This window comes from Coturnix japonica, chromosome 9 (assembly GCF_001577835.2).
Source record: "Coturnix japonica isolate 7356 chromosome 9, Coturnix japonica 2.1, whole genome shotgun sequence".
Taxonomy (NCBI): Eukaryota; Metazoa; Chordata; class Aves; order Galliformes; family Phasianidae; genus Coturnix; species Coturnix japonica.
Genome location: NC_029524.1, coordinates 13,605,487 through 13,633,345, shown reverse-complemented (window position 1 = coordinate 13,633,345; position 27,859 = coordinate 13,605,487). Strand labels below are relative to the sequence as shown.

The 27,859-nt window shown below is 60.0% G+C and overlaps 4 protein-coding genes and 1 long non-coding RNA gene across 7 annotated transcripts; 2 read left to right on the top strand and 3 right to left on the bottom strand.

Moving 5' to 3' along the window:
- Positions 1–226: 226 nt before the first annotated feature.
- Positions 227–4,491, bottom strand: CHRNG (cholinergic receptor nicotinic gamma subunit). Its single transcript, XM_015871505.2, has 12 exons — positions 4,402–4,491; positions 4,014–4,153; positions 3,852–3,896; positions 3,614–3,723; positions 3,372–3,527; positions 2,934–3,031; positions 2,024–2,227; positions 1,634–1,748; positions 1,228–1,342; positions 802–1,006; positions 598–731; positions 227–518 (listed from the first exon to the last, which is right to left on the bottom strand). Exons 1-12 carry the CDS (start codon positions 4,445–4,447, stop codon positions 351–353), a joined length of 1,536 nt encoding a protein of 511 aa, XP_015726991.1. The 5' UTR covers positions 4,448–4,491; the 3' UTR covers positions 227–350.
- LOC116653837 lies at positions 1,672–2,611 on the top strand. Its single transcript, XR_004308336.1, has 2 exons — positions 1,672–1,763; positions 2,013–2,611. It is a non-coding gene; the product is annotated as an uncharacterized LOC116653837 (long non-coding RNA).
- Positions 4,492–5,015: 524 nt separating the features above from the next.
- Positions 5,016–8,336, bottom strand: CHRND (cholinergic receptor nicotinic delta subunit). 2 transcript variants are annotated; one of them, XM_015871501.2, is made up of 12 exons: positions 8,257–8,336; positions 7,713–7,858; positions 7,547–7,591; positions 7,275–7,384; positions 7,002–7,157; positions 6,784–6,899; positions 6,494–6,694; positions 6,135–6,246; positions 5,911–6,025; positions 5,585–5,786; positions 5,388–5,500; positions 5,016–5,302 (listed from the first exon to the last, which is right to left on the bottom strand). In XM_015871501.2, exons 1-12 carry the CDS (start codon positions 8,297–8,299, stop codon positions 5,120–5,122), a joined length of 1,542 nt encoding a protein of 513 aa, XP_015726987.1. In that variant the 5' UTR covers positions 8,300–8,336; the 3' UTR covers positions 5,016–5,119. The 2 variants fall into 2 exon arrangements, with proteins under 2 accessions (XP_015726987.1, XP_015726986.1); XM_015871500.2 differs by lacking the exon at positions 8,257–8,336 and having other exon boundaries at positions 7,713–8,250.
- A 636-nt stretch (positions 8,337–8,972) lies between these two features.
- On the bottom strand, positions 8,973–12,653 carry PRSS56 (serine protease 56). Of its 2 annotated transcripts, XM_032446655.1 has the most exons (14): positions 12,374–12,653; positions 11,972–12,161; positions 11,785–11,893; positions 11,546–11,705; positions 11,276–11,418; positions 11,024–11,183; positions 10,761–10,949; positions 10,514–10,675; positions 10,339–10,393; positions 10,021–10,171; positions 9,747–9,897; positions 9,516–9,599; positions 9,250–9,362; positions 8,973–9,174 (listed from the first exon to the last, which is right to left on the bottom strand). In XM_032446655.1, exons 1-14 carry the CDS (start codon positions 12,378–12,380, stop codon positions 9,001–9,003), a joined length of 1,848 nt encoding a protein of 615 aa, XP_032302546.1. In that variant the 5' UTR covers positions 12,381–12,653; the 3' UTR covers positions 8,973–9,000. The 2 variants fall into 2 exon arrangements, with proteins under 2 accessions (XP_032302546.1, XP_032302545.1); XM_032446654.1 differs by having other exon boundaries at positions 9,250–9,599.
- A 3,339-nt stretch (positions 12,654–15,992) lies between these two features.
- Positions 15,993–24,883, top strand: SLC12A9 (solute carrier family 12 member 9). Its single transcript, XM_015871888.1, has 13 exons — positions 15,993–16,271; positions 18,008–18,142; positions 18,285–18,422; positions 18,565–18,864; positions 19,109–19,216; positions 19,305–19,416; positions 19,498–19,655; positions 20,069–20,151; positions 20,269–20,393; positions 21,839–22,031; positions 22,181–22,355; positions 23,112–23,258; positions 23,679–24,883. The coding sequence occupies exons 1-13, from the start codon at positions 16,085–16,087 to the stop codon at positions 24,509–24,511; spliced, it is 2,694 nt and encodes an 897-aa protein (XP_015727374.1). The 5' UTR covers positions 15,993–16,084; the 3' UTR covers positions 24,512–24,883.
- The last annotated feature ends 2,976 nt before the right edge of the window (positions 24,884–27,859 follow it).

Here is a 27,859-nt window from a genome sequence, read left to right as displayed (position 1 = left end):
GCAATGTGAATCTCGCTGCCTGTGGATCTTGCAGTACATAGCCCATCAGATGCCCAACTCTGCTCTGGTTCCCCCTCATCCCATCCCTCAGTGCCTCCATAGGGTGTTGTGTGGCTTGAAGGTCTGTAGCACCATCCATGTCCCCTGTTAAGTGTGACCCTCAGGGTCATGCCAGGGCTGTGCAAAGGTAGTAAAGCCACCAATGGGTACAAAGATGTTCAGGAGCTTGTGAGACCACCACGGGCTTTACTTTCACATTCAGCACAACCACAGCCACCCCATGTTCCCATCACCCCATGTGACACTGGGAGCCAGGTCTGGGGACCCACAGACCCCATCATTCAGACCTGTCACGGGGGCAGGTAAGTCTTTGGGTCCCCAGGGAAGGGCAGGGCGGGTGCCTGGTTGAAGTGAGCCATGAGGAAGATGCCAATGGTGCCGCACACAAAGAGCGAGGCCATGATGAAGAAGCAGACGCGGTCGATCACTCTCCCCACCAGGATCCACTCCTCGTTCTCCTGTTGGCTCATACCAAGGGAATGATGAGGACCCATCCCACTGCCCCCGGCCTCTCTGAGCCCTGTGGCCCCAACTTACACTGCTGAAGTCATTCTGCTCCCTCGTGGCGTTGGCGATGTGGTTGCAGGCTTCAACGCACGCCCGGATCTCAGGGCTCGCCTCCTCCAGGCTCTGGCAAAAGTCCTGTGCACAGTTGCTCTCCAGGCCACGTCCTGCATGATCCAGCATCACTCAGTGCAACAGTGAGTACCCCACATCCCTGCCCAGCAGGTATTCACTCACCAATCTTCTCCAGCACGGTTTTCATCAATCCATCCCTCTCTTTCTGCTTCTCAAAGAGAAGTTCAGTCCGGGCTTTCCATAGCATGTACTCATCAGCTTTCACCATCAGCCCCAGGGAACTGCGTCGCCGGGTGGCTTGTGGTGGCCCCGGGTCCTCCTGTGGCATGTGCATGCCCAGGTAGCGGGGCAGGAGGTGCAGCCACACCTGGGAATATGGACACAACCCACCCAAATTGCCCAGGTGTGATTGCATTCCTCCCATTGGGGAGCATCCTTTTAGGGTGCCCTTATGACAATGTGCACCTACTGCTCCTCAGTGTTCGCTAGCATGGTGGCACTGTGTGGTCCCCTGGGTACCCCAGTCTTGGGGGGGGACCACAGATACTGACCCCATTTCCTATGGGGCAGGAGGATGGAGACAGGTACCTGGCGCACCCTCTGAGACATGGAGTGAGTGTTGGGTGTTCTCAGTGAGACGTTGAGGACAATGACAGCATTCACCACGATCACCACTGTCACCACCATGAGGAAGGTCAGGTACCTGGGGAGGGAATGTGAGACCTCAGTAGGCAGTGCAATCTCTGGGTTACAAGCAGTGATGGGTCCAGATTGATGCCAGAAGAAACTGGGGACCAGCAGAGGGATGTGAGTGCGTGACATCCATATGCAGGCCCTGCACATGGAGGGATGGAACGTGGCTGTCAGTGAGCCCTGGTTCCCTGTCCCTTGTCTGCCTAGGATATGGGCAGATTGGAGGTGACTTCCACCTGCCCACAGCACCTGGAGACCCTGCTGGCATGCTGTTCCCCATCCCCTTACTTCCATCACTTACTTCCCAATGAGTGGCACTGCCTGGGAGGTCTCGGGCACTTTCTGAGCAATAAGGAAAAGGAAGACGGTCTGGGCCAGGAGGACGTTGATGGAGACAGTGCACTTCTGTCCACCCGCTGACAAAGCAAAGGGTAAGGTTGGTGGGGGGCAATGGTGTGGGCATGGCACTGCTTTGCCAAAGGAGCTGCCATGCCCCAGTGCTGACCCAACCAAGTTCTACAAGAGAACTCTGAGGTGCCCAGAAATCCACCTCAAATCCCAAATATAATAGAATCATTAAGGCTGAAAAAGACCACACAGACCATTAAATTGAGCTGTTGACCCATCACCACCATGCCCACTAACCCATGTTCCTATTACTGCACCCCTGTGCCCACCAGAGCTAGGATACCTTTGGCAGGCAGAAAGTAGACCAGCACAGCCATGGAAGAGATGAGGACGCAGGGCACGATGATGTTGATGATGTAGAAGAGCGGCTTGCGCTGGATGATGAGGTAGAAGATCACCTGCTGGTACTGGGTGTCATCTGGGGTGAAGCGCTCTGAATTGATGATCTTCCGTGCGGGGCGGTGCTTGATGGCCCATTCTCCATTCTCTGCCATGCAGTGATGTCACCATTTTAGTCCCCACGTCCCAGTGGCACCAGGTGGGAGGACGGGGCCGTGGCAACCTTGGGAAGCTGAGCACTGAGGGCTGCTCCAAAGTCCCCCTGGGAGCTACAGGAGGGGATACTTGCAGCCATATGGGGATGAGTTATGTGCGGGGCTGGGAGTCCCCCATCTCCCTGCCACCGGGCAGCCGTGGGGAAGCCGAGCGTGACGCTTTATTAAGGCGCGTTGTTTTCCCCCGCTGTCTGCGGGAGCGATAGATTTTTCCCAATCAAGATCTCAGCTTGGGCCGGTAATGAAAAAATAAATCTCGCTGCCCGAAAAGCATTTTGTTCCTTCAATATGCAATTAAAATGTGATGGAAAACGTCATCGTTTGGCCGTGACAGATACGTTCCCAGCATCAATCAAACTGCCAAGAGCAGCTCTCCGGGAGGGACTGCCAAGCAGTGAGTGCTGCGAGCCGGGGGGGCTGGTAAAACAAATCTCTCCCCCCTGCTCCCTCTTCCACTAATAACTTAAGTGCCCGTGTAATGGCAAGGGCTGCTAACAGCCCTCCTCTTCCCCCCCCCCCCCACCACTGACTGAGTTCAGCAGCCATTGGCGTTGCTGCAGGCTGTAGGGAATCATGGAGTGGGATGCTTGTCCTTGGAATATTTGTCCTTGGGATGCCATGTGGGGGTTATGGGGTTACCTGTGAAGGCTTCGGGGTCGATGAAGATCCACTCTATGGTCTGGCCTTCTTCCACTGTCAGCAGCAGGTTGATTTCGTTTGCACTGTAAGTCTGGGACCTGGGTGGGGGGCACAGGGGTGGCACCAATAGGAAAATAGTAGGGGTGGTTGGCAACCCTACCCATGGCAGGGGGGTTAGATCTTAACAGTCTTTGAGATCCATTCCCTTCTAAGTGGTTCTATGAAAGTGATGCTGTGTTACACCAGTCACCTGTGTCCCTGCTGTATGGGAGTTTAACTGGGCAAACATGTCTCCTGTCACCCATGGTTAACCAGATGCCAGGCCAATGGTGCTCGCCCATTCTGGGGCTCATGGAAAGATGCCCACCCTGGAGCAAAGTGAGACATCCCACCTCTGTCCCTATGGGGCCACCCCCAAAACTCCCAGGCTGTGCTTACTGGAAGACCATGGTGCAGTTCTGCCAGTCAAAGGGGAAGTAGGTGACATGGATGGAGCAGGAGCTGCGGTAGATGGCGGGGGGCAGCCAGTAGATGCTGCCATCAGGGTACACCAGCACGTTGGTGTAGAGTGTGATCTCAAATGTCCCATCGATGCTGGGGGGAGAAGTGCAGGCTCAGCCCCGAAGTGGGGCCAGCAACATGTGGGAAGGTGTCTCTGCAGTACCCTAGTGTGGCCTCACTTGTTCTCCAAGACAATGTCAGGCAGCCAGACCATGGTGGAGGGCACCCGCAGCTGCTGGATGTCATCGTATTTATCAGGGTCCCACCGCAGGCGATAGTCGGACCATTGCTGGGAGAGAGGAGCAAAGCATAGGGGTCACAGTGCTCCCTGGGGCTGCCCCAAAAGGAGCACCCACAACAGGGACTGTAGGTAATGGTGCCAGGGGTGAGCAGGGGGTGCCCTGCCTGAGATCTCACCATCTCGATCCAAACGTTGGTGGTGAGGGTCTCCTCCCGCTCATTCTGACAGGGAAGGAAGAGGGGAGGCACCTTTAGCTCCACCATCCCATCCCACTGGGGCCACCCAGCTCCTGCAGCATCACCCCAGCACCCCAGATCTGTAGTGCCGAGGGGTCTCACCAGGGAGATGAGGTTGGTGAGGGTGAGTTTGAGGGTGACATCAATGACCTGGTCCCCATTCAGTGCTGGGCGCAGGTGACGGTTATAGTTGGTCATCAGGTCCTGGAGCAGCTTCTCCTCCTGATTCCTGCAGCTTATGCCTGGGAGGGGTGGGGGGCATCCCAGCAGGGGAAGGGAAGCTTAGTACTGCCCCTGGGGCGATACTGATATTGGCTGGGGGGGGAGGGTGCATGGGGAGGGGGTGCATGTAAAGCCTTGGTGGTGTGCAAGCAGGGCATGGGGACAGCACACATGGGGGCACCCATGACAAAACCCCGGGGAAAAGGTGGTGGAAGGGGGCACCAGGGACCCTTTGGCAGCCCCTCTCCCTCGGGTGGGTGCACCTTACCTGGCAGGGCGCAGAGGGCGAGGAGGAGGAGATCAGAGCAGCGCATGTTGGAGCTTCTGGTGCGGGGCTGGGGCTCCGCTCAGTCGCCTGCGCACCAGCGTTCTGGGCCAGGCGCCCACTGGGATGGGACAGCTGTCCCTGACCCCATCAGCTGTTCTCTGCAGCAATGTGGGATGAGGGAGGGGTAGGAGACAACCCACATCCCCCCTTCTGTGCTGCTGGGGTGATGGCAGTGCTGGATTTGGGTGTGGGGACCAAAGGAGCTCCATGTCTCAGTTTCCCTGTATCCCCCCCAGACAGTGTTTTGTGTCCCCCTTGGTGGCCACTAGTGGTCCCCAGGGTGGGGAAGTCCCCCAGCTCTGCCTGGGGAGCAATGCCCATCCCAAGGCTCTGAGTGCAGTCCAGCCCCTCATCAGTGCATTCCTGGCTTAGCGGAGAGGATGTGGCAGCTGTCCTGGGCCCCCAACGGCATGGGGACGTCAGCTGTGTCCCTTGAAACTGGAGCTGTGCAGGGAAGGAGGCACCCCCTGTGCGCCAGTGGGGCACTGAGTGATGGGGCAACACTTGTGGGTCTGTATAGGGTTTTGGGTCCCACTTAACCACCACCTCTGCACCCCATATTGTGAAGCACCCAACTTTATTTCTCCTAGCCACAGCAGATAGGCAGGAAGGAATGGAGGGGCTGCCACATAGGACCCCCATCACCCTCAAAGCTGCCCTATATGTAGCGCTTGTTCTCCTCCCGGTAGTCAAAGGGGTCTCCAGAGAAGGGCAGTGGTGGTGGGTGATTGTAGATGCCCATGAGGAAGATCCAGAGCGTGCCCACCACCAGCATGGGGGTGACGAGGAACAGGCAGAGGCGGTCCAGGGTGCGCGCCACGCGGTTCCAGTTGTCCTTCTCCTGGGGAAGGAGCCAGGAACAGAGCACGGGGAGCCTAGGGATCCCACTCTGCCCCATCATTCCCCACTGTGCCCACGCTCCCCACCTCATTGTAGCTGTTTTTCTCCTTCATATGCTTGACAATGAAGTTGGCCTCATCCAAGGTAGGTTTCAGGTGATCGTAGAGCTGCTCCTCGCTCGTGGCTGCTGGTGCAAAGCCTGGGGATGGGATGACCCTGAGCCCCCAAGGATAGCAGCCACACATCCCATGTCCCCCCTTCCCCCAGGGGGGGTGAGGCTCACGAGCAGGGGTGACACGGCTGGCCAGCCCGTGCCTCTCTGACTGCTTCTCAAACATGAGCTCGCTGCGGGACTTGACACTGTAGTACTCCTCTGCCTTGGCGATGTACCCGGCTGAGCTGCAGCGCCGGATGCATGGGGCACCTGCTGGGCTCTCAGCTGGGTGTGACATACGCAGCAAGGGGGGCAGGAACTCCAGGAACACCTGGCACAGGACACGCCACTGTGTCCCCACTTTCTGTCCTCTCCCCAGGTACACAACCATCTGGGGTGGCACAGATTGGACACGGCGGTGCCATGATGCCCTCCCATGCCCATCAACCCTTTACCTCTTTGACCCAATCAGACATGATGTGAGTGCTGGGGGTGCGGAAATGGAAGTTGAGGACCACGACGCAGATCACCACCACAGCCGTCACCAGCAGCATGATGAACAGGAGGTACCTGGTGGGGTGGGGAACACAGATCTGGGGTTGGTGTTGTTGCAGGGGTCTGGGGACATGCAGAGCCATTCTCAGCCACCCTGGGACTGTGAGATGTGCCCCACACTCACTTGCCAATGAGGGGGATGGCGAGGGAGGTGGCAGGTAGGCGCTGGGAGACCAGCAGGAGGAAGACAGATTGGGCCAGGAGCACTGAGATCACCAGAGTCATCTTCTCACCACCTGGAGAGCAGAGGGAGCCATCCCATGTCCCCTCCCAGTGTCCCGCCCAACAGCACTCCATACGGGGCTTTATGCTCTAGGGGTAGCCTAGGGTCCCTTTTGGGTTATCCCATGCCCTGCTCAGGGATGGTTGGATGGTGTCCTGCACAGGGTTATCCTAGTGCCATGTTGGATATTGGGGTAGCCACGTGTTCCAGGATAGGTATGGGACATGGGTGTCCCCATGCCCAGTGCAGGTACCACTCACTGTCAGCAGGCAGGTAGAAGACAAGGATGGCCATAAAGGCAATGAGGACGCAGGGTATGACGATGTTGATGACATAGAAGAGTGGCTTGCGCTTGATGATGAGGTAGAAGGTGATGTCCTGGTGCTCGCTGCTATCAGTGGGGTAGCTGGGGTGGATGTTCTTGCGGGCTGGGCGGTGGATGATTTCCCATTCGCCATTTTCTGTTGGGACACATGGGACAGCATGGGACCCTGTTCCCCTTACGGGGTGTCCCACTGCCACAGTACACAGCAGGGAGCACCAGCGCTACCCGTGAAGCCTTCAGGGTCAATGACGATCCACTCCACTCGGTAATACTTTTCAGTCTCTGGGTCACTCTCCTCCTTCAGGTGCATGCTGATCTCCTGTGCATTGTATGCCAGTGAGCTGAAATGTGGTGGGATACAGGTGGTGAGGGTCTGCACCGACCACTTTGACCTCCCACCCCATCCTCTGGCACAATGCTTGGGACCATGCCAGACCCCACACCTGAATCTGAGGGTGCAGTTCTGCCAGTCAAAGGGGAAGAAGTTGACGTTGATGGGGCAGGCGCTACGGAAGATGGCAGGGGGCAGCCAGTAGACATAGCCGGTGTTGTAGACCAGCACGTTGCAGTAGTAGGCGACTTCAAAGAGCCCGTCATTGCTGCATGAGAGAAACTGAGGTGGTGGCAAGGCAAGGGAGAACCCTGGGCACTGGGCACAGCTCTGGCTAAGGATGTTTGCCCAGGGAGATTGGGGAGGGGCACCAAGCTCTGCTCACTTGTTCTCCAGGACTATCTCAGGTAGCCACAGCATCTCTGGCAGCAGGCGGAGCACGCTGACGCCCCCAAACTCAGATGTGTTCCACTGCAGGCGGTAATCAGTCCAGCTCTGGTGGGAGACAACCCTGGGTCACCTCACCACGCCCAGGCCAGAGACACCCCTTGCCCATGGAGATGGCACAGGGAGGATGGTACCAAGGGGAAAGAGGGGTCTGAGTAGAAGTTAGTCAGTGTTGGCCCCAATCCCCCAACCCCTCCTGTCCCTACTCACTTGTTCGACCCATACGTTGGTGGTGAGTGTCTCGTCCACCTCTTTCTGAAACAGTGTGGGGGATACTGAGATGCCATGGCCATATTCACTGACCAAACCAAGACCTTCAACCCAAGGCAGCCCATAGAGTACAACTGGACCCCAGGCACTGCCCACCAGGGCTCACCAGTGAGATGAGGTTGGAGAGGGTGAGGGCCAGGTAGATATCCACAACCTCATCAGCAGAGGCAACGGGGCGCACCTCCTTGTTGTAGCCTCTCTCCTCAAAGAGGTGATGAATGAGCCGCTCTTCCTGGTTAATGCAGAGCCCACCTGGAGGGCTCAAGGTCAGGCAGAGGGGGTGGACAGAGGCAGACAGAGGGTGTGGGTGCACAGCGTGTTGATGCCATGCAAGAGCAGGGAGGTGGGCACCGAGATGTGGTGTATGGGCACAGGAATGGCACACATATGGGGACACATGGGCATGCATTGACGCAGAACACAGAGATATACAAACACAAGGATACAGAGCCATGTAGGGACAAACTAGTACAAGATGCCAGTGCAGAAGCCGTGACACAGGATGTGGAGGTAAGCACACACATGGACGTGAACTAGAATACACAGTGATACACGTGTGCTCAGCTGGGACATAGACACCACCACCCCAGCCCCAGCCTCATTGCAATGACCCAGGAATCCCCAGCACCCAAACCCACAGCTCTGCTCACCTGACAGCACCAGTGCCCCAAACAAGGCCAGCAGCACTGCCATGTCCCCCTCGCGGTGCCCGCGGTGCCTTCGTGCCGTGCCAGCTCCTCACCACCTCCCTGCTTGGCCTGTCCGAGCGGATGTCCGGCCGCAGAGATGGATGGTGCCAGGTGCTGGGGGGAAGGCTGCTGCCTCCGAATACCCACTCTGGCCCCCCTGCTTCCGGCACCCCCACGCTCAGAGAAGGGAGACAGGCAGGAACAGCTGGGCTCACCACCCCTCAGTGCCATCTAGTCACCTGAGCACTGCCAGGAGCAGTCCCTTCACTGCTCAGCAGATACTACTGGGGAATATGGAGGTGTTGGCACCTAATCAATGCCTACGGCACGTGTAGTCTGTCACTGGTGTGAGTTTTAGTGAGGGTCCCCAGCTGAGTGGCACAGGGGGTGGATATTGGTGCTGTACTCTGGGGTGAAGGCTGCTGTGGACAGCAGGTACCCACCCAACCCCACTGATGCCAGGGGAAGGACCTGAAGATGCAGAACATTTCTTGGGGGTGGGAGGTGATGGGGGGGGGATCACAGGGGTGTCACATCCTGCCAATGCCCACCTCACTGCCACCACTTGGCACGTCACTTGTTTCATCCTCACCAGCTACCAGAAAATAGAGCGTTTCTTTATTGAAAATTAAACCTTTCTCTGTACAAATAAATAAGAGGTGCTCATAGGGAATAGGAGTCTTTCCCCATTGCCTGCCAACATCCCTATGTTTTCAGAGCCTCAAGTGCCAAGGCCACGAGGCCGGGCATGCTGCGTGCCAGCGAGTCGCTCTCCAGCCCCACCAGCCCAGCAAAAGCTGTGGGCCGGCCGCCCACTGTGGCCCGTACCTGCGCCCGGTACAGCCCCTTGGTGTTTTTGGAGCTCAGGTCCACCAGGATCTATAGGGAGAGGAAAATACTGTCAACCCTAGAGCTGGGGAAATAGTGACATGCTGGCAATAGCACTGCTCACACCTCCTGGAAGGTCATGGCCAGGTCTGGCTCTGGGACCTGCAGCACCCAGGCGTAGAGCTCCTGCACCACGCCAACCCGCAGTGCGGAGGCATTGAGGCCAGGGCAAGCTGCAGCTGGGGGGAAATAGGAGAGAGATGGAGGGTGGGTGTCAGGGGGTGTGTGGGGCACTGATCTGCAGCGCACCCCAGGGCTGGGGTGCAGTGCTGGGGCTGGATTTGTCACCATCCCCATAGCATCACATAGCACAGGTGCTGAAGGGTGCTTACCTCTGCCTGTGCCTCCCTCCTCCCCCTCCTCCTCCAGCCCTGGCATTGTGGGCACCAGCTCTCGTTTCTCCCTTGGCACTGACCCTGCATGAGAATGTAATTGGTGATGCCCTCAGTGAGCAGAGCCTGGGCATGGAGCTTGGTGCTGGATACCCACATGCTCCACCAGCCCCATACTCAATCAACCCCACACCCTACCATCACCCCCACCCTGGTTCTCCCAGGGCTCACGGTTCAGCACAGGGTTCTCGATTAGCTCTCCAGTTGGCTCTCCGGGTGCCTGCATAGCCTCCAAGGGGGTGTCAAGGTCCAGCTCTGCCCTGAGCTGGGTGAGGAAGGCTCTGCCCTGTCCCACCAGCTCCTCCACCAGCTCCTCACCCTGCTGCAGGGAAGGGGAGGAGGACAATGCAGACAGTGGGGCACCCATGGGGTGCTGCAGGGGTATGGTCCCTGCTGGCACCACGAAAGGAGCAGTGCTTCCCTCAGCCCATTTCTCTCCAAGTACCTGTAAGAAGAGCCATGTCTCCTCAGGGAACTGCTCCCTGTCTGGGGTGGGTACCTGGGTGCTGCCCCCCGCTGTGGTCCTCAGAGCCTGCACCCAGTCCTGCAGCCGTGGTCCCACGGACCCAAAAATCTCCCTGAAGGTGGGCAGCTGCCTGCAAGCACAGCAGGGCAAACTCAGGTGGGTGCCTGGTGCCACCCATCCCCTGGGCACTGCCACCTCACATGCACCCCTGGTGGGACCTGGGAAGAGCAAGACCCTGCTGTTGGATGCAAGAAGCCCACCTCCTCAAAAACTGACAACCCATGATGCCCCCTTTACCTGTGGGGGGGTCTCGTGGGTCCCTCAGATGCAGAGTGCTCGGTCATCGCTGAGTCTGCAGAGACAAGCAGAGGGCAGGAAGGACAGGGTGTTAGGCAGCCCAGGGGTGTTGATGTTCCAGCCATCAGCACAGGGTTGGCACATCCCCAAAGAGAGGCACAGCCCATGTGGGTACCTGGGGCATCCCTACGGACGCGGACAGGGAAGAGGTGCCCGTAGATCTTGCCCAGGAGCTGGGGCAAGGTGCGGGTGAGGAAGGAGAAGTCGAGCTGATTTCGGATGAAGTCCCCAGCCTGGCGCAGGAGACCCACCAGGGTCTGGGCATAGGAGTGCAGCTCTGTGGGTTCAGCAAGAGAGCTCTGTCCTCAGCCCCATGCCAACCCAGCTTAGTCCCCCAGCCCTGTGCTATCACTTCATCTCACCACATCGCCTCATCCGGGCACGACAAGTCTCATCAGCAAGGTGGGTGCAGCTGGCTCGGCTTGGGGAGGCCCGGCAGGACCCCACATAGAAGGAGCAGAGACGGGTACGCTCGAGAGGCTGCTGCTCGGGGGGCAGCTGGGACAGGGCCAGCAGGTCAAAGCAGCTTGGTTCCCGGCTGCCAGGAACAGCTGCGACAGCACAGTGCTGTTGTGAGATGCTGAGCCCCCTGGGGTGCCACCCCGTGCCCCCCACTGGTACTCACGGTCCATCTGCAGGCTGAGCCAGTCGGCAAAGGCAGCCACACGAGTGTAGACACCCGGTTTTCCCCGCTCACCACAGCCGTCACCCCACGAGGTGATGCCATAGAGGACAAAGTCCTGTGAGGAGGGGTCCTGGCACACCAGCGGACCACCCGAGTCACCCTGGAGGGGACATCCACACATCAACCCAAGCAGGACAGGGCTGTGTGCTCACCCCATGCCCAGGGCAGAGTCATGTTGTGGGGTGGCATTACCTGGCAGGAATCGATGCCCCCGGACAGATACCCGGCACAGAACATGGTGCTGGTGAGCAGCTCTCTGCCCAGGGCTGCACGGCACGTCTCCTGGCTGAGCAGAGGCACCTGTGCCTCCATCACCACCTCGGCTGATGGCCCCTCTGCCAGGCAAGGTGCCCGTTATGGGGTACCCTACACTTGGGGTGCCCACACCCTCTTCTTTTTGCTGCTTTGGCTTGGTGGCTCAGCACCGAGCAACAGATCCCATGGGTGCTGGGTGGCACCTACCTTCATACAGGGACCCCCACCCTGCGATGTGGCAGGGGGTGCCGGGGCTGGGCTCGGTGGTACCGCTGGGCAGGCACACGGGGCTCACGGTGCCCAACGGAGCCAGTGGCTCTGCCAGCTCCAGCAGCGCCAGATCCCCATGAAACGTCTTGGGGTTGAACTGAAGGAGGTGAAGGGAGTGTAGGTGAGGGGCTATAGGGAGCATAGGAATGATCTGGGGGTTGCCCACCTCTACCAACCTTGGGGTGAGGCACGATGCGCCGCACGGGCACTGCCCGCTCCCCGGGGTCCACCTTGCCCAGTTCATAGTCACCCACCACCACCGTCCACGCCAACTCATTCTGGTTCCTGGCACAGGGATGGAGAGCAGCGATTTAGGTGGGAGGGAAAGCAGTGCCACCCCACATCCCCATCCCCACACCGTACCCGTTGAAGCAGTGGGCGGCAGTGAGTGCCCACGCGTGGCTCACCAGCACCCCACCGCACACCAGCTCCCCGTGCAGCCGCACCGACACCAGCCACGGCCAAGCCCCACGCCGAGCCTCACTGCCGCCCATGATGCGTCCTCGTGGGGCTGTGCTGTTGGTGGGGGGGTCCGCCCTGCTCCCGCAGCGCCCTGAGGGGATAAAGCTGTGAGAAGTGTGGCTGTGTAGGGAAGGGGCAGCGGGGGTGGGATGCGCTGTCACGCCTTATCGTGCTCACGGAGGCGAGCGGGCGGTGGGCCGGGGGCACCCTGCGGGCCGACAGCTGCCGACGCTAACCTCTGCCCCCCGGCACAGCGTGGGGCTGGGGGCTGGGGGGCGGTCGGGGCTGCTGTCCCCGGCTCACCTGGCATCGCTGCTGCCACGCTGGGATCTGGGGCTGCCTTCGCCAGCACTGTGGGATGGGTTGGTGTGGTGGGTGGGGGCCATGTGCCCACTGCCCTCAGTGCCACCCGACGTCCTCGTTGTCCCCAGTGGCTCTGTGTCCCCAGTCTGTACACCCAGTGTCCTGTCCCACTCCAGATCCTCTGCCCCTCAGTGTGTCTGTGCCCTCAATCTCTCCTTTCCACCCCATATCTCCCTGTTCCACTTCAATCCCTCTGTGATCCTTCCAGTGCTCCATCCCCCTCCTGAACCCCCAATGCCACCTATTTCTCATCCCACCTCATCCCCTGCATCACCTCCAATGCCCCGCCCTCATTTCCCCATCGCTCCCAAAACCTCCATCCCCCAAGTCGCATCTAGACCCCAGATCCCTCCTTCATCCCCAGTTCTTCTCCCCCTAATCCCACCCATGTTCCCAATCACCCCTCAATGCCTCCACCCCCATTTCCCCATCCCAGTGCCTCCAGCCCACAAATCTCACCCCACATTCCTCCTTCATCCCCAGTTCTTCTTCCCCACAATGCTCCATCCTCCAACCCCCCTCACATCCCATCATCCCACAGCCTCCTTCTTCCATCCCATCCCACCCTCGTTGCCCCATATCCCCCCAAGGCAATCTGATGCCTCGTTTGTTATTGAAGTGTCTCCCCCATTCCAGGAGGTGCCCACTCACGGCACTCCTGGAGGCGGTGCTGGCAGCGCTGGGCACTGAGCAGGGTGCAGACAGGCTGAGTGCCCTGGGGGGGGCACAGGCGCAGGTAGGGGGCACACGCCTGGCTCAGAGCCCAGTGACGTTGGGGCAGCTCGGGCAGATCCTGGGCATCCAGCAGGGCCTGGCAGCTGGGGGGCACGGCAGGGGGCACGGCAGGGGCTGTGGGGACAGTGAGGCTGTGGGCATCCTCACATCCCCACTGCCCTCTGCCCACCTCTGTCATCCTGGGCCATCCCAGGGTGGGTGGGGAGCGGGCATGGTGGGGGTTTTGTGTTTTGGTAGGGTCTCCTGGGTGGGGTAGGATCTCAGGGTATGTTCTGGGGGAGGGGGAGATATTTGGGGTGGGAAGAAAGGGTCTGGCAGTTGTTTGGGTAGGGCTTCAGTTTGGGTAGGATGTCAGGAGGATGGGGATCTGCTTGGGTAGGATCTCTGGGCAGTGTTTCAGTGGGGTCTCTAGCAGATGTGGCACTGTTTTGGTAAAGCCTATAGGGGTGGCAAGTATGGAGGATATAGTCTGGGTAGGATCTGTAGGGGATGGGGTAGGGCTGCAGGGGAATGAGTCTCACCTGGGCAGCGTTGGGTGATGTTGGCACAGGGATGGAAGAGGCAGGGGGCACAGAGCCCACAGGCTCCCCGTTGCTTCTGCTGCTCAGCCAGTGCCTGCTCCAGTGCCAGCAGTGCACTCCTCAGTGCTGCCTCCAGCACCAGCGTCCCACGGCTCGACAGCGCTGCAGGGGGCTCACTCAGACTCCTGTGACCACCCCCAAAAAGCCCCCAGCCCACCACCCATGCCTTAGTATCTCCACGATGGGCATTAGGTGGGCACAGGCTCTGGCAGTCCCGCTGGCATTGCTTGGGATGATGTCACCTCCCCATGGGGTTGGCACATGGGCAGGTGGAGGTGGCATGGGTGGGATGGGGAGCTGAGCATCCTCTTTGTGCCACCCCCAGAAATAAAAGTAATGAATCCCAGCTCCTACAGCTCCCCCCTAAAACCCCAGCCCAAATGATGCCCCATGCCCACCGCTGGCACTGACCTTGCAGGACGCTAGCTGGCATGGGGTACAGCCCCTGGCCCATGGGAGCCCCCCCAGCCAGCTGCAGGAGCAGCAGCATGACAGGGGAGGACAGGCAGACCGTGCGGACAGCACACCACGTCCTCTTCCCTCCTTGCTCCATCCCGGCCGGGCAGAGGTTTTAGGGGGTGAGCCCTGAAGTGCCCGAGGCGGGTGAGGAGACACAGATATATACAGTGCCCCCCGGGTGGTGGGAGGAGAGAGGGGCCAGGGGAGCACAAACAGGCGAGTTCATTAATGTCGCGCCAAGATGCCAGCCCAGAGGGGGGGTCCGGGCTTGGGGACGCAGCTCGGGGCCTCAATGCCGCCTTTGTTCGACGGGGCCTCTGGGCGGGCAGCATCAGACGGGCGCTGCGCTCCGGCGCTGCCCGCGGCCCTTGATCATTTTCACGCCAATCTCGGCCCCGTCACCCTCCCTCCTCCCCAACGGTGCCCCCCGAACTCGGCCCCGGGCCCCGGGGAAGGGGCAGCTGGGAGCCGGGGGGGGGTCTGCGGGCGGGTGGGAACGCGGCGGCAGCGGAGGCGGTGGCGGACGCTTCAAAGGTGGTCGGCGGGCACCGAGATGAGGAGATGGGGGGCCCATGGGGCAGGGGGCGGCTTTGTGTCCCCACAGCTCACAGTGCCGGACAGACCCCTCCCCCCAGTGCCTGCGACACCAAGCTTTTGGGGGTGCCCCCTTTGCCACCCTCCCCACGTTCCCACGGCCACACCACCCACTTGGGGTGCCCGTGTCTCCAAGCCCACTGGGGTCTGGCAATACCCACACCTCTGTCTCTGCCCATGTCTCTCTCTCGGTCCCCATTAGGGGAACGGGAATCCATGTCCCCATGCCCACTTAGGGGTGCCTACATCCCATCCCCATCCCCACTAGGGACAGGGGTGCCCCCGTGCCCACGGCCGTGCTGCACTCCCCTCCCGCCCCCCTCCACCCCCCGGCCCTAATTGTGCCAGCGGGGCGCTGACAATGCCGCTTCAGTGGCACATCAAAGGAGCGGCACTGGCGGCGTGCGAGGGCACCGCTGGCACCGGGACAGCCCCACGTGAAAGCTCCCACCTCGGCCCCCCTCTCTGCCTGCCTGGCATGGGGACACCGCAGGGACATGCTCCGGGGGGGACACGGTACCATCCCACCACTGGAAGCGTCCCCGCACCCCACCCTGCGTGGCCATGCCTGTATTGTCCCCATTCGCCCCTGGGTGATGTGAGGTCACGCAATGGGGTCAGCCCACAGAGGTGCTGCTCACCGGTCCCACGGCACCACTGCGCCCCTCCTCCCCCCCCCCAACCCCGGTGCCGGTGCCAACCCCATTAACCTAATTGGCACCAGCAATGGCGGTGGGACCCCAGAGCGGGTGGGACGGTGCCCCGCGGCCCCCAATTGTCCGATAATTGGCGTGGGCAGCAGAGCCCGGCCGCCACCCTGGCGACATGCCCTGGCCGGGGGGGGCACAGGGGGGATATCCTCTGCGGTGCCCACCTGGATGTCGGGGCGGCAATAGGGGGGGTGGGGGAAGGGGGAGGGGTCCTTCGTGGGCTTGCAAGGTGGTGGGAGGGAGAGGGGTCAGCCTGGTGGCGTGGAGTCTGGGTTAGTGGGGGGGGGGGGGGGGAGGCAGCTACGGGGCGACTGTGTGTCTAGGGGGATATTTGGGGCTGGGGCAGCTAAAGTGGAGGGTGGAGGGATGGGGGCGTGTCCCCGCAATGGGGTTGGGGAGGGGGCGTGTCTGCTCGGAGGGTAGTGGGCGTGGTGGGGGGCTGGGCCAAAAGGGGGCGGGGCGTGGGGTCGGTCCGGGGGCGTTGGGCGGAGCGGGGCGGCCCGGGCCGGGGTGCGGGCGGGATCGGGGCCGCTGCGGGCCTGGTTCGGCCGGGCCGGGTTCGGTTGGGAACCATGGCGAGCTCGGAGCGCAGCGCGCTGCTCACCTACCGGCTGTGCGGAGGATCCGGAGAAGACGAGCGGGGCCGGGAACGTGGCCGGGCCGCCGCCGCCGCCACCCCCCGCAAGCTGCCCACGTTCCTGGGCGTAGTGGTGCCCACGCTGCTCTCCATGTTCAGCGTCGTCCTTTTCCTGCGTCTCGGTGAGTGTCTCCTGGGCTCCCCGCTCCCGGACCCTCCTTGGGCATCCCCTGTCGGCAGCCTCAGAGCCCACCCCGAGCTCCTCTGGCTGCGGACCCTTTGCTCCCCCTGCTCTGGGTCCCAGTGCCGCCCTGTGCTCCCCATTCAGCTCCCAGTGTCTTCCCAGTGCCCTCTTGAGCATCTCGGTCTGGAATCTCAGTGCCCTCCCCCAGGCCCTCCTGTTTAGGGGCTCCCAGCACCCTCCATATCCTCCAACCCCAAGCTGAAGTCCCTGTACTCCATCCAGAGCTCTCCCAGTCTGGGGTCCCAGTGCTGTCTGCCCCTCAGCCACACACCCCTTCGGTCTGCAGCCCAAGGGCTCCAGTCATACCCTCAGGGCAGGAACTCAGCACCCCGAGTCTGAAGGCCCTTGTCCCTGGGACAGAATCCCCATGCCCCCCAAATCCCTTCTGTAAGTCAGATCCCAGTGTGTCTGTGTCCCCCCACCCCACTGTACCAGGACCCCACTGCTCTGAGCATCCCTCTGTGCTGCACCCCAGTGCCCTCTCTGTTCCCTCTGGCATCCCCCGGGCTGCACCCTTCTGTCATGCCTCAGAATTGAGCCTCCTTCCCACTCTGTTGGGAGGACACAGATTGGCTCCCAGTCGGGTCGCAGTTTGAGCTATAAACCTGATACTGGGCAGTATGGAGGACCTTGGAGGGGCATGCAGGCTGTGCCCAACCAGGGGCAGGCAGCAGCCCTTTGGAGGTCCCCCAGTGTTGGGATATCCTGGTCCAGCTCAGGCAGAGGCCCAGACAGGAACAGGGAAAGCTTTTCCTCTTTCGCTTTCTGCCTGCGGAAAACCTTGTGTGGGAGTTGGCTGCGTGCCGTGGGGCCTGGAGGGGGCCCTGAGCCTCCTTCCTGTGCCTATGGGATATCCCAAGCTGTGAGATGGGAGGCACAGCCCCATCCCTCATCCCTTCCCACCCCGCAAGCTTTGCCCTCCAAGGCACTCCCAGCACAACACTGAGCCCAGACCCTCATGGAGGTGGTGTTACCTGTGGGGAGGGCATAGGGGAAGTGTGGGGCTGGTGGGAGGGGAGCTGCCGGGAAGAGGAACTGTCCCACTTCGGGGGGGGCCCCAGGCAGCTGCCTTCTCCCTTTCCTGCACACCTCAAACACACCTCTGTCTCTCCATGATCTGGAGACCCCCAGTCCCTCCTGGCTGCACCCACTTTGCTCTCTTGTCACTTCTTATCTCCACCGCCAGCTTTTAACACAGAAATGGAGAGAGAAAACCCAGCCCAGAGGGCTCCCTGCAGCTCCCAGCACTTCCCCGAGCCCTCCCCTGGGCATCTCTGTGGCCAATCTCGTGGCTGAGATAGGGCATCTCCCACTGCTGCTGTGGGCAACCCCTTCCTGCCCACAGTCCCATTCACTGCCTGCAGCTTGACTGTGCCCTGGGCAGGGACTTGGGGGAGTCCAAGTGTCACACTGAGCCCCCAGGGGCTGCTGGAGCTGGGCTTGGTGTCTGGCTGACAGGGATACCCTCCCTGGGCTCCCTTTGCTTCCTGGTTTGCAGTGGGCCACCCTGCTGTCTCCTCCCTCCCTGCTTGTTTGCTCTCTGGGTGTGTGGCTCCATGGGCATGGCATGAAGATGCCCTGAGGCAGGGGGCAGTAGCTGGGCAGGCATGCATGGGGATGGGGCAGCGTCGTGGGGTTGTTCATGCCCAGTTAACTGTAGGTTGACCTTGGCAGGGTTCGTGGTGGGCCATGCTGGCTTGTACCAAGCTCTGGCCATGTTTGCGGTAGCCTACTTTATCATCGGCATGACGGTGCTGTCGGTGTGTGCCATTGCCACCAATGGGGCACTGGATGCTGGAGGAGCCTATTGTATCCTTTGCTGGCTGCAGGAATCCTGGGGGGATGCTCAAATGGCACCGGGGTGCCACAGTGGGGCTGTGGGTGTGACGGGGCATCCATGGCTGCTGGGCATTGGTTTGGGTTGCTGACACATTCCCTTGACTCCACCAAGACATGATCAGTCGTGCACTGGGCCCGGAGTTTGGGGGCAGCATTGGTATCATGTTTTTCCTGGCCAATGTGTGTGGCAGTGCCCTCTACGTGCTGGGGCTGGTGGAGGCAGTGGTGGACAGCTTCGGGATCCCGCCAGGTATGTTACCCCATAGCAGGGGATATAGGGCATCCCTTCCCCAAGCAGCCCTAGCACTGTGCCTATCATTGTGCTTGCCGTGGCTTGGCTAGCCCCTGGTGCCAGCACTGAGCCCTACTGATCCCTATGTGTCTCTGCCCAGGGCAGGAAGTGGGTTCAGGCATCCACGTCCTCCCTCAGAGCTATTGGTATGAGCTGCTCTACGGCACCATCCTGCTGGCCCTGTGCCTCGTCGTGTGCCTGGTGGGTGCCTCCATCTATGCCAAAGCCACCTTCCTCATCTTCCTCATCGTGGCGGGTGTGCTGGGCACCATCCTCGTCAGCTTCTTTGCCACGCGGCCCCTCGGTGTGCCCATCCGCATGCCGTACCTCAACAGCACGGAGACTGAGAACGGCAGCTTCACGGGCTTCTCACTTGCCACTCTGCGAGAAAACCTGGGCGGTGAGGACACTGAGGGCTTCCCATGGTCCCCATTGTGGTCATATACCTGCTGGGTTGGAGAGGGGTGGCACCTGCCTCTGCGTCAGCAGGGGCTCAATGGAGGGTGTGGGGAGCTTGAGGGTACGTGAGGTGGATTGTCCCATAGTGGGCTTCCTTTGGGGACAGGGGTGTTAAGAAGAGGACACGTGGCAGGGCAGTGCCACCCTGAGCAGCCCGTCACAGCATGTGGCCCTGTGTCCTGCAGGTGGGTACGGAGTGGACTACACCACGGGGCAGATGATGAGTTTCAGCACTGTCTTCGCAGTGATGTTCAATGGCTGCACTGGCATCATGGCAGGCTCCAACATGTCAGGTAAGGAGCGGGGTGGTGCTGGGGTGGAGCTGAATGATGCAGGGAGTACTGCACCTAAAGCGTGGTGACATTGCTGCTCTGCCCCCAGGGGACTTGAAACGCCCGAGCTACTCCATCCCACGGGGCACCATCTCTGCTGTGCTCTTCACCTACCTCGTCTACAACCTGCTGGCTTTCCTCATGTGTGCCACCTGCAACAGGTACAGCCTGCATTCCTTTCTGGGGTTATTGGTATTGGCATGAGTCAAGGTGAGTGCCACCATGTGGTTGTCCCTCTCCAGGACCCTCCTGCAGAAAGATTATGGCTTCCTGCGTGACATCAGTATCTTCCCACCTCTGGTGACAGTGGGCATCTACGCTGCCACGCTCTCCGCAGCCATGAGCAACCTCATCGGGGCATCCCGCATCCTTTATGCTCTGGCACGGGATGATCTCTTTGGTGAGTGCCTGGAGTGTGTTGGCATCAACCAGAACCCAAATAGTGCCAGGGCTGTTCCCACAAAATGAACTCCCCTTGTGGCTGGGGTGATGATGTTCTGTGGATCAGTGTGAGCTTGGGGTGTCAAGGCTCCTTTTCTGTTCTACCCAGCAATACCCACTCCACCCTGGGGTTGGCAGTGCCAGTGCAGATGATTTGGGGTCTGTAGAGCATACCCTGGTTCTGCCAGGCTGGGGACATGCCTGAACCCCAGTCTGCCTGTAGGGATGCTAGCACTTGGGTCCCCATTGTTCCCTGGCACTTGCCCCAAACACAGCACTTAGAATGGGGGCAGGGCTCATGGCCAAGCTAGTTGGTGGCCTTTGGGCTGCCTCCTGCCTTGTGCCTGCCTAACCTGCTCGCTCTGCCTGCAGGCCGGGCGCTGGCGCTTGCCAAGAAGACATCTGCAAGTGGGAACCCCATCATGGCAGTCATCCTCTCCTGGCTGGTGGTGCAGGTGAGTTTGCTGGTGATGCTCCTGCCCCAGTCCCTGGGCTTCGTGCCCATGCTGTGTGCCCCTTTCTGGGACTTCCCTGATTTGTTTACACGCTGTGACTGTGTGCTCTCCCTGCAGCTGGTGCTCTTCTCTGGGAAGCTCAACACCATTGCAGGGGTTGTCACTACCTTCTTCCTGTTGGTCTATGCCACTGTCAACCTGGCCTGCCTGGCATTGGAGTGGGCATCGGCCCCCAACTTCAGGTACTTGCTACCTGCTCTGTGATGGGCTGTCCACCCACTTGTCTGTCCGTCCATCTGCCTACAGGGCACAGAGGAGACCACCCTCTCCTTGAGCATTAGTGGGGGCAGAGACCCCTCAGGAAGCAGAAGAGGACAATTCCCATGGCCTGGCACTGTGTTACTTAGCAGGCACAGATAAATGCAGCACCATTGGGTCCCCTCCCTGTAGGCTTTCCAGAGGTAATTTATAGGCTGTGCCGCCCGGCATCCCCCGGGCAGCTCGCCAAGCAGTGATGGAGCCCACTTTCCATTAGCGCTAATTAAACTAACAAGGAAAGGGGGAGGATGGGGGATCCTGCCCAAGGGGGGAGGAAAAGATCTTCCAGGAAGGACAGTGTGTGACAGGCAGCCCCAGCTCGGGGCAGTGGGTGTGGGGCTGCCCTAAGCTGGGGGGGGAGCAAGGCAGGGTGGTTGAGGGGACCTGGGTTGGGTACAGCCTCCCTTCTTCCCCCAGCTTGGCCCTTGTTCCCCCTCCCTGTGCCGGAGGGTGTGGGGCACAGACAGGCATGGACTGGTGCCTGGGGGGAGGCTGTGGGGCTGGGTGGCAAAGGGCTCCTTGCCCATCCCATGCTTCAGTGCTCCCAGCCTCCCCCCCACCCCCCGCCCCCCGCCCCCGTATTGAGGTCTCCCATCAAGCACAGCGGAAAAGGATTTTAATTACCTTTCAGCAAAAACAACAATTAGAGAAAATAACAGCATCTCGCCTTCCCGCCTCTGTTTCCCTGTGCTGGGATGAGTGGGTGCTGCATTCATTTGTTGGTGCTGCTGTGTGCTTCCCAGCTTTGTCCACCCCCAGGCCATTCCCACTGCCTTAGGTCATCCCTGTTTGCCAGGGGCAGGCAGTGTGGGTCTGCCCAGTGCCCTGCATGGTACCATCTCCCCTCCATTCATGGAGTATTTACCTTATAGTAGAGGAGGTCCCTCTCCTGTGCCACTACCCTCTGTGCTGCCAAACCTGTCCCATGGAGAAGCAGAGGGGGAGAGAGGGGTTGGCTTTTCCAGGGTGCCATTTCCAGGCCGTCCTTCCCTCAAGCCTTGAAAGGAGCTGATAGGGATGGAAATTGCTATTTCTATGCTCAGCCCTGATGTGGGCTGTGGTTATCCCCAGTGTAATTAGTTCACGATCCTTTTGACAGCCTGGCGCATGCCTGTTGCCTCTCATTGGGATTTTCTTGGGCCAGCTGAGCATGGCTGAGTGCCAGGGGCTATATGGTGTCACTGATGAGGACAGAGGTAATGCCAACTTGTCTGTGCCTGATGTGGATTGCCTGTAGCTAGTCTACATGGCTGACGTGAAGCGAGTGGCTCAAAACCACAGGCCAAGCTTCATTTGGGCTGACCTCCCTGCTGCAAGGAGCCCATAAGCCATGCTGGCTGATTTAGATATTTCTTTCTCCCTGCTCCAGACCCACCTTTCGCTACTTCACCTGGCACACGTGCCTGCTGGGCATTGCTGGCTGCTGTGTCATGATGTTCCTCATCAGCCCCGTGTCGGCCTCGGCAAGTCTGGGCTTCCTCCTCATCCTCCTCCTTGCCCTCCACTACCTCTCTCCCAGCAGCACATGGGGCTATATCAGCCAGGCTCTCATCTTCCACCAGGTGAGTCCTGTTCTTCTCACCCATTGTGGGCTGGAGAGCTGATGTCCCTGGGGCTGGCAGTCCTGTCCCAGCTGCGTGTCCTCAGGGCTGTCATCCCTGTGGGGTGGCACGTTGAAGGAATCTTTACCTGCTTCCCTCCTTCCACCCAGGTGCGGAAGTACTTGTTGATGCTGGATGTGCGGAAGGACCATGTCAAGTTCTGGCGCCCACAGATGCTGCTGATGGTGCAGAACCCGAGGGGCAGTGCCCGCCTCATTGATTTTGTCAATGACCTCAAGAAGAGTGGCCTTTATGTCCTGGGCCATGTGGAGCTACAAGACTTAGGTGAGGATCTGCTCTGTCCCAGCTCTGTCCCTTTCTGTAATTCTGTGGCCCTCAGCACTTCCCAGCTGGCCATATTGGACCCAGGGAGGGAGATATCAGCATTTTGGACATAGCCACAGTTTGGCATAGTGTAAGGGATGTAGGTGACTTATCTCTGTCCCATGATTTGTGTGCACACACGTATCCTACTCACTTTCATCTTTGCACATCTACATGGAGCTCCTGCATGTTGGCACAGGCTCACTAACTCCACTGGTCTTATGCACACCCAGCAAGCGTGGGCATTTTGTGCACACTTGGCACAGCCTTGCACACGTGTGTTCCTGTGTCCATCTTCATTTCATGTTTGCTGCTGTACATCCACATGCTTCAGATGTGTTTCCACATTCATTTGCACATGTGCACCTTCACACACGCACTCACCCTGCCATGGCCATCCCCACCCCCAGCGGATGCATGGGCTCCACTTCCCCTACCCCTCCCCCCCCGTTGCCATGGTGACTAATGGCCTGAAATTGGGGAGGGGGATGGGACTGTCTACGTATTTTTTATATATTTGTGTATAATTTCATATCTCTGACTGGAAGCACCTGCTTACGCCTTCCCTGTGCTCATGTGTGCTGAGGTGATGAGGCAGCTCAGGAGGAAGTGGTGCTAAGAGTGCTCAGTGCCATGCTGGGGAGCTGTGGGGGACATCAGGGAGACCCCCAGCACAGGGATCCCTATAACTCTTGCTGTCCTTGTCCTCCCACCCAGACACACTCCCCTCAGACCCACTGCAGCCCCAGCAGGACTCATGGCTGAGCTTGGTGGACAAGCTGAATGTCAAGGCCTTCATCAGCCTCACCCTCGCACCCTCAGTGCGGCACGGCGTCCGGCAGCTCCTCTTCACCTCTGGCCTTGGTGAGTGTCACTGAGCTGGGCATTAGTGGGGGTCCACCCTGCCATCCCTGCAGAGTGGGCAGTGCTGAGGGCTGCAAAGATACCCTGCAAAGCCAGGTTGGGGCACCTGTATGTGTGCAGTGCAAAAGCCAAGCTGGAACTTGAAGACATGGGTTGGTGACGTCCACACCTGGTGTTTTTAACACACTTGGCAATGCCAAAGTTAAGTTGGGTCTTGGAAGTGTCGAGGCTGAAGGGTTTGGAAGCACTTGGATGGGCAATACCGAAGGGAGGTTGGAAGTAACTGCTGTGGGCTATGGGGGGTCTTGGTGAGTACCTGGATGAGCAATGTCAAAGTCTAGCTGGGACTTGGGGGTACCTGTGGGGCTGGTAGAGTCCCATCCTTCCCTTCTACCCCAGAACTTGGTGGTCTTTCCTCAGGCGGCATGCGCCCCAACACACTGGTGCTGGGCTTCTACGATGACGCAGCACCACAGGACAGCCTGGCCCAGCACCCTGCGTTCACCAGCAGCCGTGAGGAGCTGCCCCTGGGCTTCCCCCCATTGCGGGCCGCCACTGCCCCCAAGCTGCTGTCTCCACGCGAGTACGTAGGCATCGTGGCTGACGCCCTGAAGATGCTCCGCAACGTCCTGCTGGTCCGGAACCTGGAGAGCCTGGACAAGGTGTGGGAGCTGCGCCGGGCCGCCAGCCCTCCACCTTCCATCCATGTTTGGCCCGTCAACCTGCTGCGGCCTGACAGCGCCCGCTACGCCGACACGTGCAGCCTTTTCCTGCTGCAGATGGCCTGCGTGCTCAACATGGCCCGGGCCTGGCGCCGGGCCCGCCTGCGCCTCTTCCTTTGCGTGGAGGCAGGCGCCATGCCCCACGCGCAGGAGGACAAGCTGCGCCAGCTCCTCAAGGACCTGCGCATCCAGGCCCAGATCCAGCTGGTGCCGTGGGACGGGGTGGTCCGCCTGCACTGGCAGGCCCCACGGGGACCCCCAGGTGGCCCGGCACACACTGAGGACGAAGAGGAGGCGGTGAACTTCCCACCCAACACCACCCAAGTGTCGGATGAGTATGTCCGTGCCGCCAACAAGATGGTGCTGGAGCAGGGCCCGGCGCCTGCCGTCCGCTTCCTCTATTTGCCTCGGCCTCCAGCTGACACAGGGCTGTACCCCCTGTACCTGCGGCAGCTGGAGCTGCTCACCCGTGACCTTGGCCCTACTGTGCTGGTGCACGGGGTGAGTGCTGTCACCAGCACGCAGCTGTAGGATTGTCCCCCTGTCCCCTACCCTCCTGCACTCAGTGCCTTACAGCTCTGGGCTGGGCATGGCTTGGGGGGAGCTGGCCCTAGCCATGACTCCCATTTGCAGGCCTTGTTCTAGGGGCTGTGCTGGGAGGAGAGCAGGGGGTTTGGTTTTTTTTTGAGGGGGAGGCACAGCATTTAAAGCTACCCTGGGCAGGATCCGGGCACTTAATGCATTCACTGTGCCTTTTCTCTGGGGTCCTTGGGGGGTCCCGTTTTGCTACGGGGAGCCCTTTGCCTGCAGCCTTCCTCCCTGTGCTCTCCTCTGCAGGCTCCTCCGGGCACCCAGCCAGCAGCAGGGATTGATTAAAGGCAGCCTCGACCTTGGTGCCCCAGCTCCCCGCCATCCTCCGTGCCTTTCATTAGGGAAAATTAAATGGGAAGGGGTTGGGGGAAGGGAGCCCGTGTGCCTGAGTTCCCTGAGTTCCTTGAGGCTGGGGAAGGAGGGGGCAGCTCTTTGTGGATGTGTGACACTATGGGGTGGGGGTCCTGCTGCCCCCAGAGAGGGGGAAATGACAGTGGGAGGGGTTGCCTGTGTGGGGTGTTATAGTCCCGTGCCTACAGGGAGCAGTAGCGGAGTTGCATTGCCCTGACCCCCAGCTCCTCATGCTGCTCCCCCTCCCATCCCCTTACCCTACTGTATTGACTGGGGGAGGGCAGGAAATTGCCTGGGTGATGACGATAAATCTGTTGGGTGCCTGGCAGGTGGGCAGCACGCCCGGGTGCTGCCTGATGAATTGCTTCTTATTAGCCCAAATGGGTGTGGAGGCTGCTTGGGGCCAGGGGCTGTGTGTGTGTGGGGTGGTTAACAGCACAGCCTCTGCCTCCCACTCCCATCACCACCAGGCTGCTATCAGGCTCATCCAGAGGGCTGGAAAAGCCTGTATACCTGTGTGCTGCTCTGGGGAAATAGAGGGGGGCTGTGTTGTTGCTCCCCACTTCTTTCAGGGGGTTGTGCCCCCCTCGCCCCCCCCCAGTAGGACTTGGGGCTGGCTCTGCTGCTGGAGGTGGGAGGTTGGTCCCTCAGTGTGGGCACCACACGGCTCTGGCTGCCCACTGCATTTATTTACAGTTGGAAGCTGGCACAGGGCAGCCGGGCACCAGCAGAACCCGGCAGCCTATAATGTTAATTATCACCACGTAATTAAAAGCCCATAAAAAAGCCTCACACTTCATTAAATTAAAGCTTCGCCGTGCCACGCTGCTGGGCTCTGGCAGAGTTAACCTTGGCCATGCCAGGTCCTGGTACCGGGGAGGTGGGGACCCCCAGTGGGCTTTGTATTAGGGTGCAGCAATTGGGGGCTTATGCTTTATACACACAGCACCATAACTCTGTTCATCACATCTGGGGCGGTACATGTGTGCTGGGAGCACGCACCCCTATATCCAGCATGGCACATAGGAGTTGGCACACACAGCATCTCATGGCCACGTGTGACCCTGCACACCTTGCACATGCACCAGGACATGGGGGGCTGATGCAGTCCCACACGTGCACACACCGAGACGTGCACACACGCACGCAGCATGCTGCAAAGCCAGCATCGCACAACGCCCACTCAATGCACACCTACACAAACAGCATCCTTTCCTTTCTGCTCACACACACACCCTCTGCACCCCCACAGCTGCCCTCTGCGTCCCCACATGTTCCTGGTGCCTAGGGCTGTTCACAGTCCCAACACCTTCTGTCCCTGCTGTTGGCACCACCAGCCCTCAGCTCACCCTGAGTGCTCCCCAGGTGCTGAATGGACCAAGGGGACAGTACCAGGCTCTGGGGTGGGGGACACCCACCTGCCCCATGGCAAGGGTTGGAATGAAAGCACCCATCTGTGCCTCAGTTTCCCCAGTAGCTGGGCTGAGCCAAGTGAGGGGGGGATGCGTGGAGGGACCCTAATCATGACCACCCCCCACAGTGCACAATGGGAGCCATGTCTGCACCTATAGGGGGGTCTGAGGTATAGGCATGTGCACTGGTGTTCACGTGGATGTGAGCACACACATTGGCTGTGCACACGCGTGTGCATGGTGCTGGTGCTGGATGGGGCCGTGGCTGTGGGGTGCCCGCGGGGGTGGGCAGGCAATGGGGCCTCGGCTATTTCTTGGAAATTTCGCAGCATTCATTTCAGAGCAAATAAAAGCTGTCATTGAGGGAGAAATGATACTGATCGGGGTCTGAAAAGACAGCAAATTACCCGCCTGAAAATGCACCGCTGGAAAAAAAAATGCATATTAAACACACAAAAAGGCACTTTGCCATCAGCCGCGCTTCCCCCGCCGCTCCAGAATAACCACACTTTACATAATTCTCCCTCTCCACCTCCGAATTAATTTCACAAACAGAGGCAGAGGCAACCCTGTAACAATAGCGGAGGGGGGACGCAGGGATGGGGCTGCGGGGCTGTGTTTAATCCGGGGGGTGTGAGATAATGGGGCCCCAGGGCTGAGCCTTAGGGGGACTGAGGAGCCTGGGGGAGAGAAACAGGGGTTTGGGAGATGGAGGGGTTTAGGTGATGGGTTTTGGGTGGATGTGCTCAGCTTTGGGATACAGGACCACTGCCACTCTCCCCCACTGGGAACAGGCGTGGGGGTCACTTTGGATAGGTATATGGGGCAGTGCTCGCCCTGAGGGTCACATGCTGCCTGGGAAGGGCAAAACCTCATGCTGCTATCACTTGGGAGAGCCTGGGAACAATGTTGGGGTGCAATGACCCAGGTGACGGAGACCCCCAGCAGCCACCTCCCCATGTCGCTCTCCCACCCAAGGGATGCAATACCCACCTGGGCTGACACCCCCAAACAATCCACTTCCCAAGACCCCCCGAGGACCAGGCAGGAGGACACCCATGATTCACACCCAATGGGGAATGAACATCATTTTGGGGTCCCAGCAGCGGCAGCTTCAGCCATGTGGGCCCCGAGGGACAGGTGGAGGGGAGGGCGAGCGGCGGAGGTTGGCACTGCGCTGCTTTGCATTTTCAATGACAGACCCATGCCGGGTGCTCGGGAGAGTGGAAAAATCTTATTTGTCACCTGCTGGCGGTGCACAGGGGCTCCCGCGCCGCGGCTAATCTCAGGGAAAATGAGGATGCTGGCGGGGTGGCCTGTGGGGCTGGAGGAGAGGGGGGGGTCAGAGCTGGGGGCTACAGGACCCCCAGTCCCACCAGGTTGGGTCAATCCGGAGTGCATGGCACAGGGGCACTGGCACCATCCTTGGGGCCAGGCTGGATGTGTAGGCTGTGGGCACCCCAGAAAGGAGCACCCCATGCCCATTGCCGGTCAGTGCGACCCCTCTTTCCTCCAGCCCAGTTTT

Excerpts from the sequence above, each read along its gene's own strand:
- CHRND (XM_015871500.2), bottom strand. The coding sequence starts at position 8,060 with ATGGCTCTGTATCCTTGTGTTTGTATATCTCTGTGTTCTGCGTCAATG. Across the intron at positions 6,900-7,001 it reads AACTGCACCCTCAGATTCAG|CTCACTGGCATACAATGCAC; the intron begins GTGTGGGGTCTG and ends ACCACATTTCAG. Across the intron at positions 6,026-6,134 it reads GCCATCCCCCTCATTGGCAA|GTACCTCCTGTTCATCATGC; the intron begins GTGAGTGTGGGG and ends CCACCCCACCAG.
- SLC12A9 (XM_015871888.1), top strand. The coding sequence starts at position 16,085 with ATGGCGAGCTCGGAGCGCAGCGCGCTGCTCACCTACCGGCTGTGCGGA. Across the intron at positions 18,143-18,284 it reads GGATGCTGGAGGAGCCTATT|ACATGATCAGTCGTGCACTG; the intron begins GTATCCTTTGCT and ends GACTCCACCAAG. Across the intron at positions 19,656-20,068 it reads GGCACGGGATGATCTCTTTG|GCCGGGCGCTGGCGCTTGCC; the intron begins GTGAGTGCCTGG and ends CTCTGCCTGCAG.
- CHRNG (XM_015871505.2), bottom strand. The coding sequence starts at position 4,447 with ATGCGCTGCTCTGATCTCCTCCTCCTCGCCCTCTGCGCCCTGCCAG. Across the intron at positions 4,154-4,401 it reads CGCCCTCTGCGCCCTGCCAG|GCATAAGCTGCAGGAATCAG; the intron begins GTAAGGTGCACC and ends CACCCCTCCCAG. Across the intron at positions 3,528-3,613 it reads GACATTGTCTTGGAGAACAA|CATCGATGGGACATTTGAGA; the intron begins GTGAGGCCACAC and ends TTCTCCCCCCAG.
- PRSS56 (XM_032446654.1), bottom strand. Across the intron at positions 11,419-11,545 it reads GTGGGGGTCCCTGTATGAAG|AGGGGCCATCAGCCGAGGTG; the intron begins GTAGGTGCCACC and ends CTTGCCTGGCAG. Across the intron at positions 9,600-9,746 it reads CGAGAACCCTGTGCTGAACC|GGTCAGTGCCAAGGGAGAAA; the intron begins GTGAGCCCTGGG and ends ATTCTCATGCAG.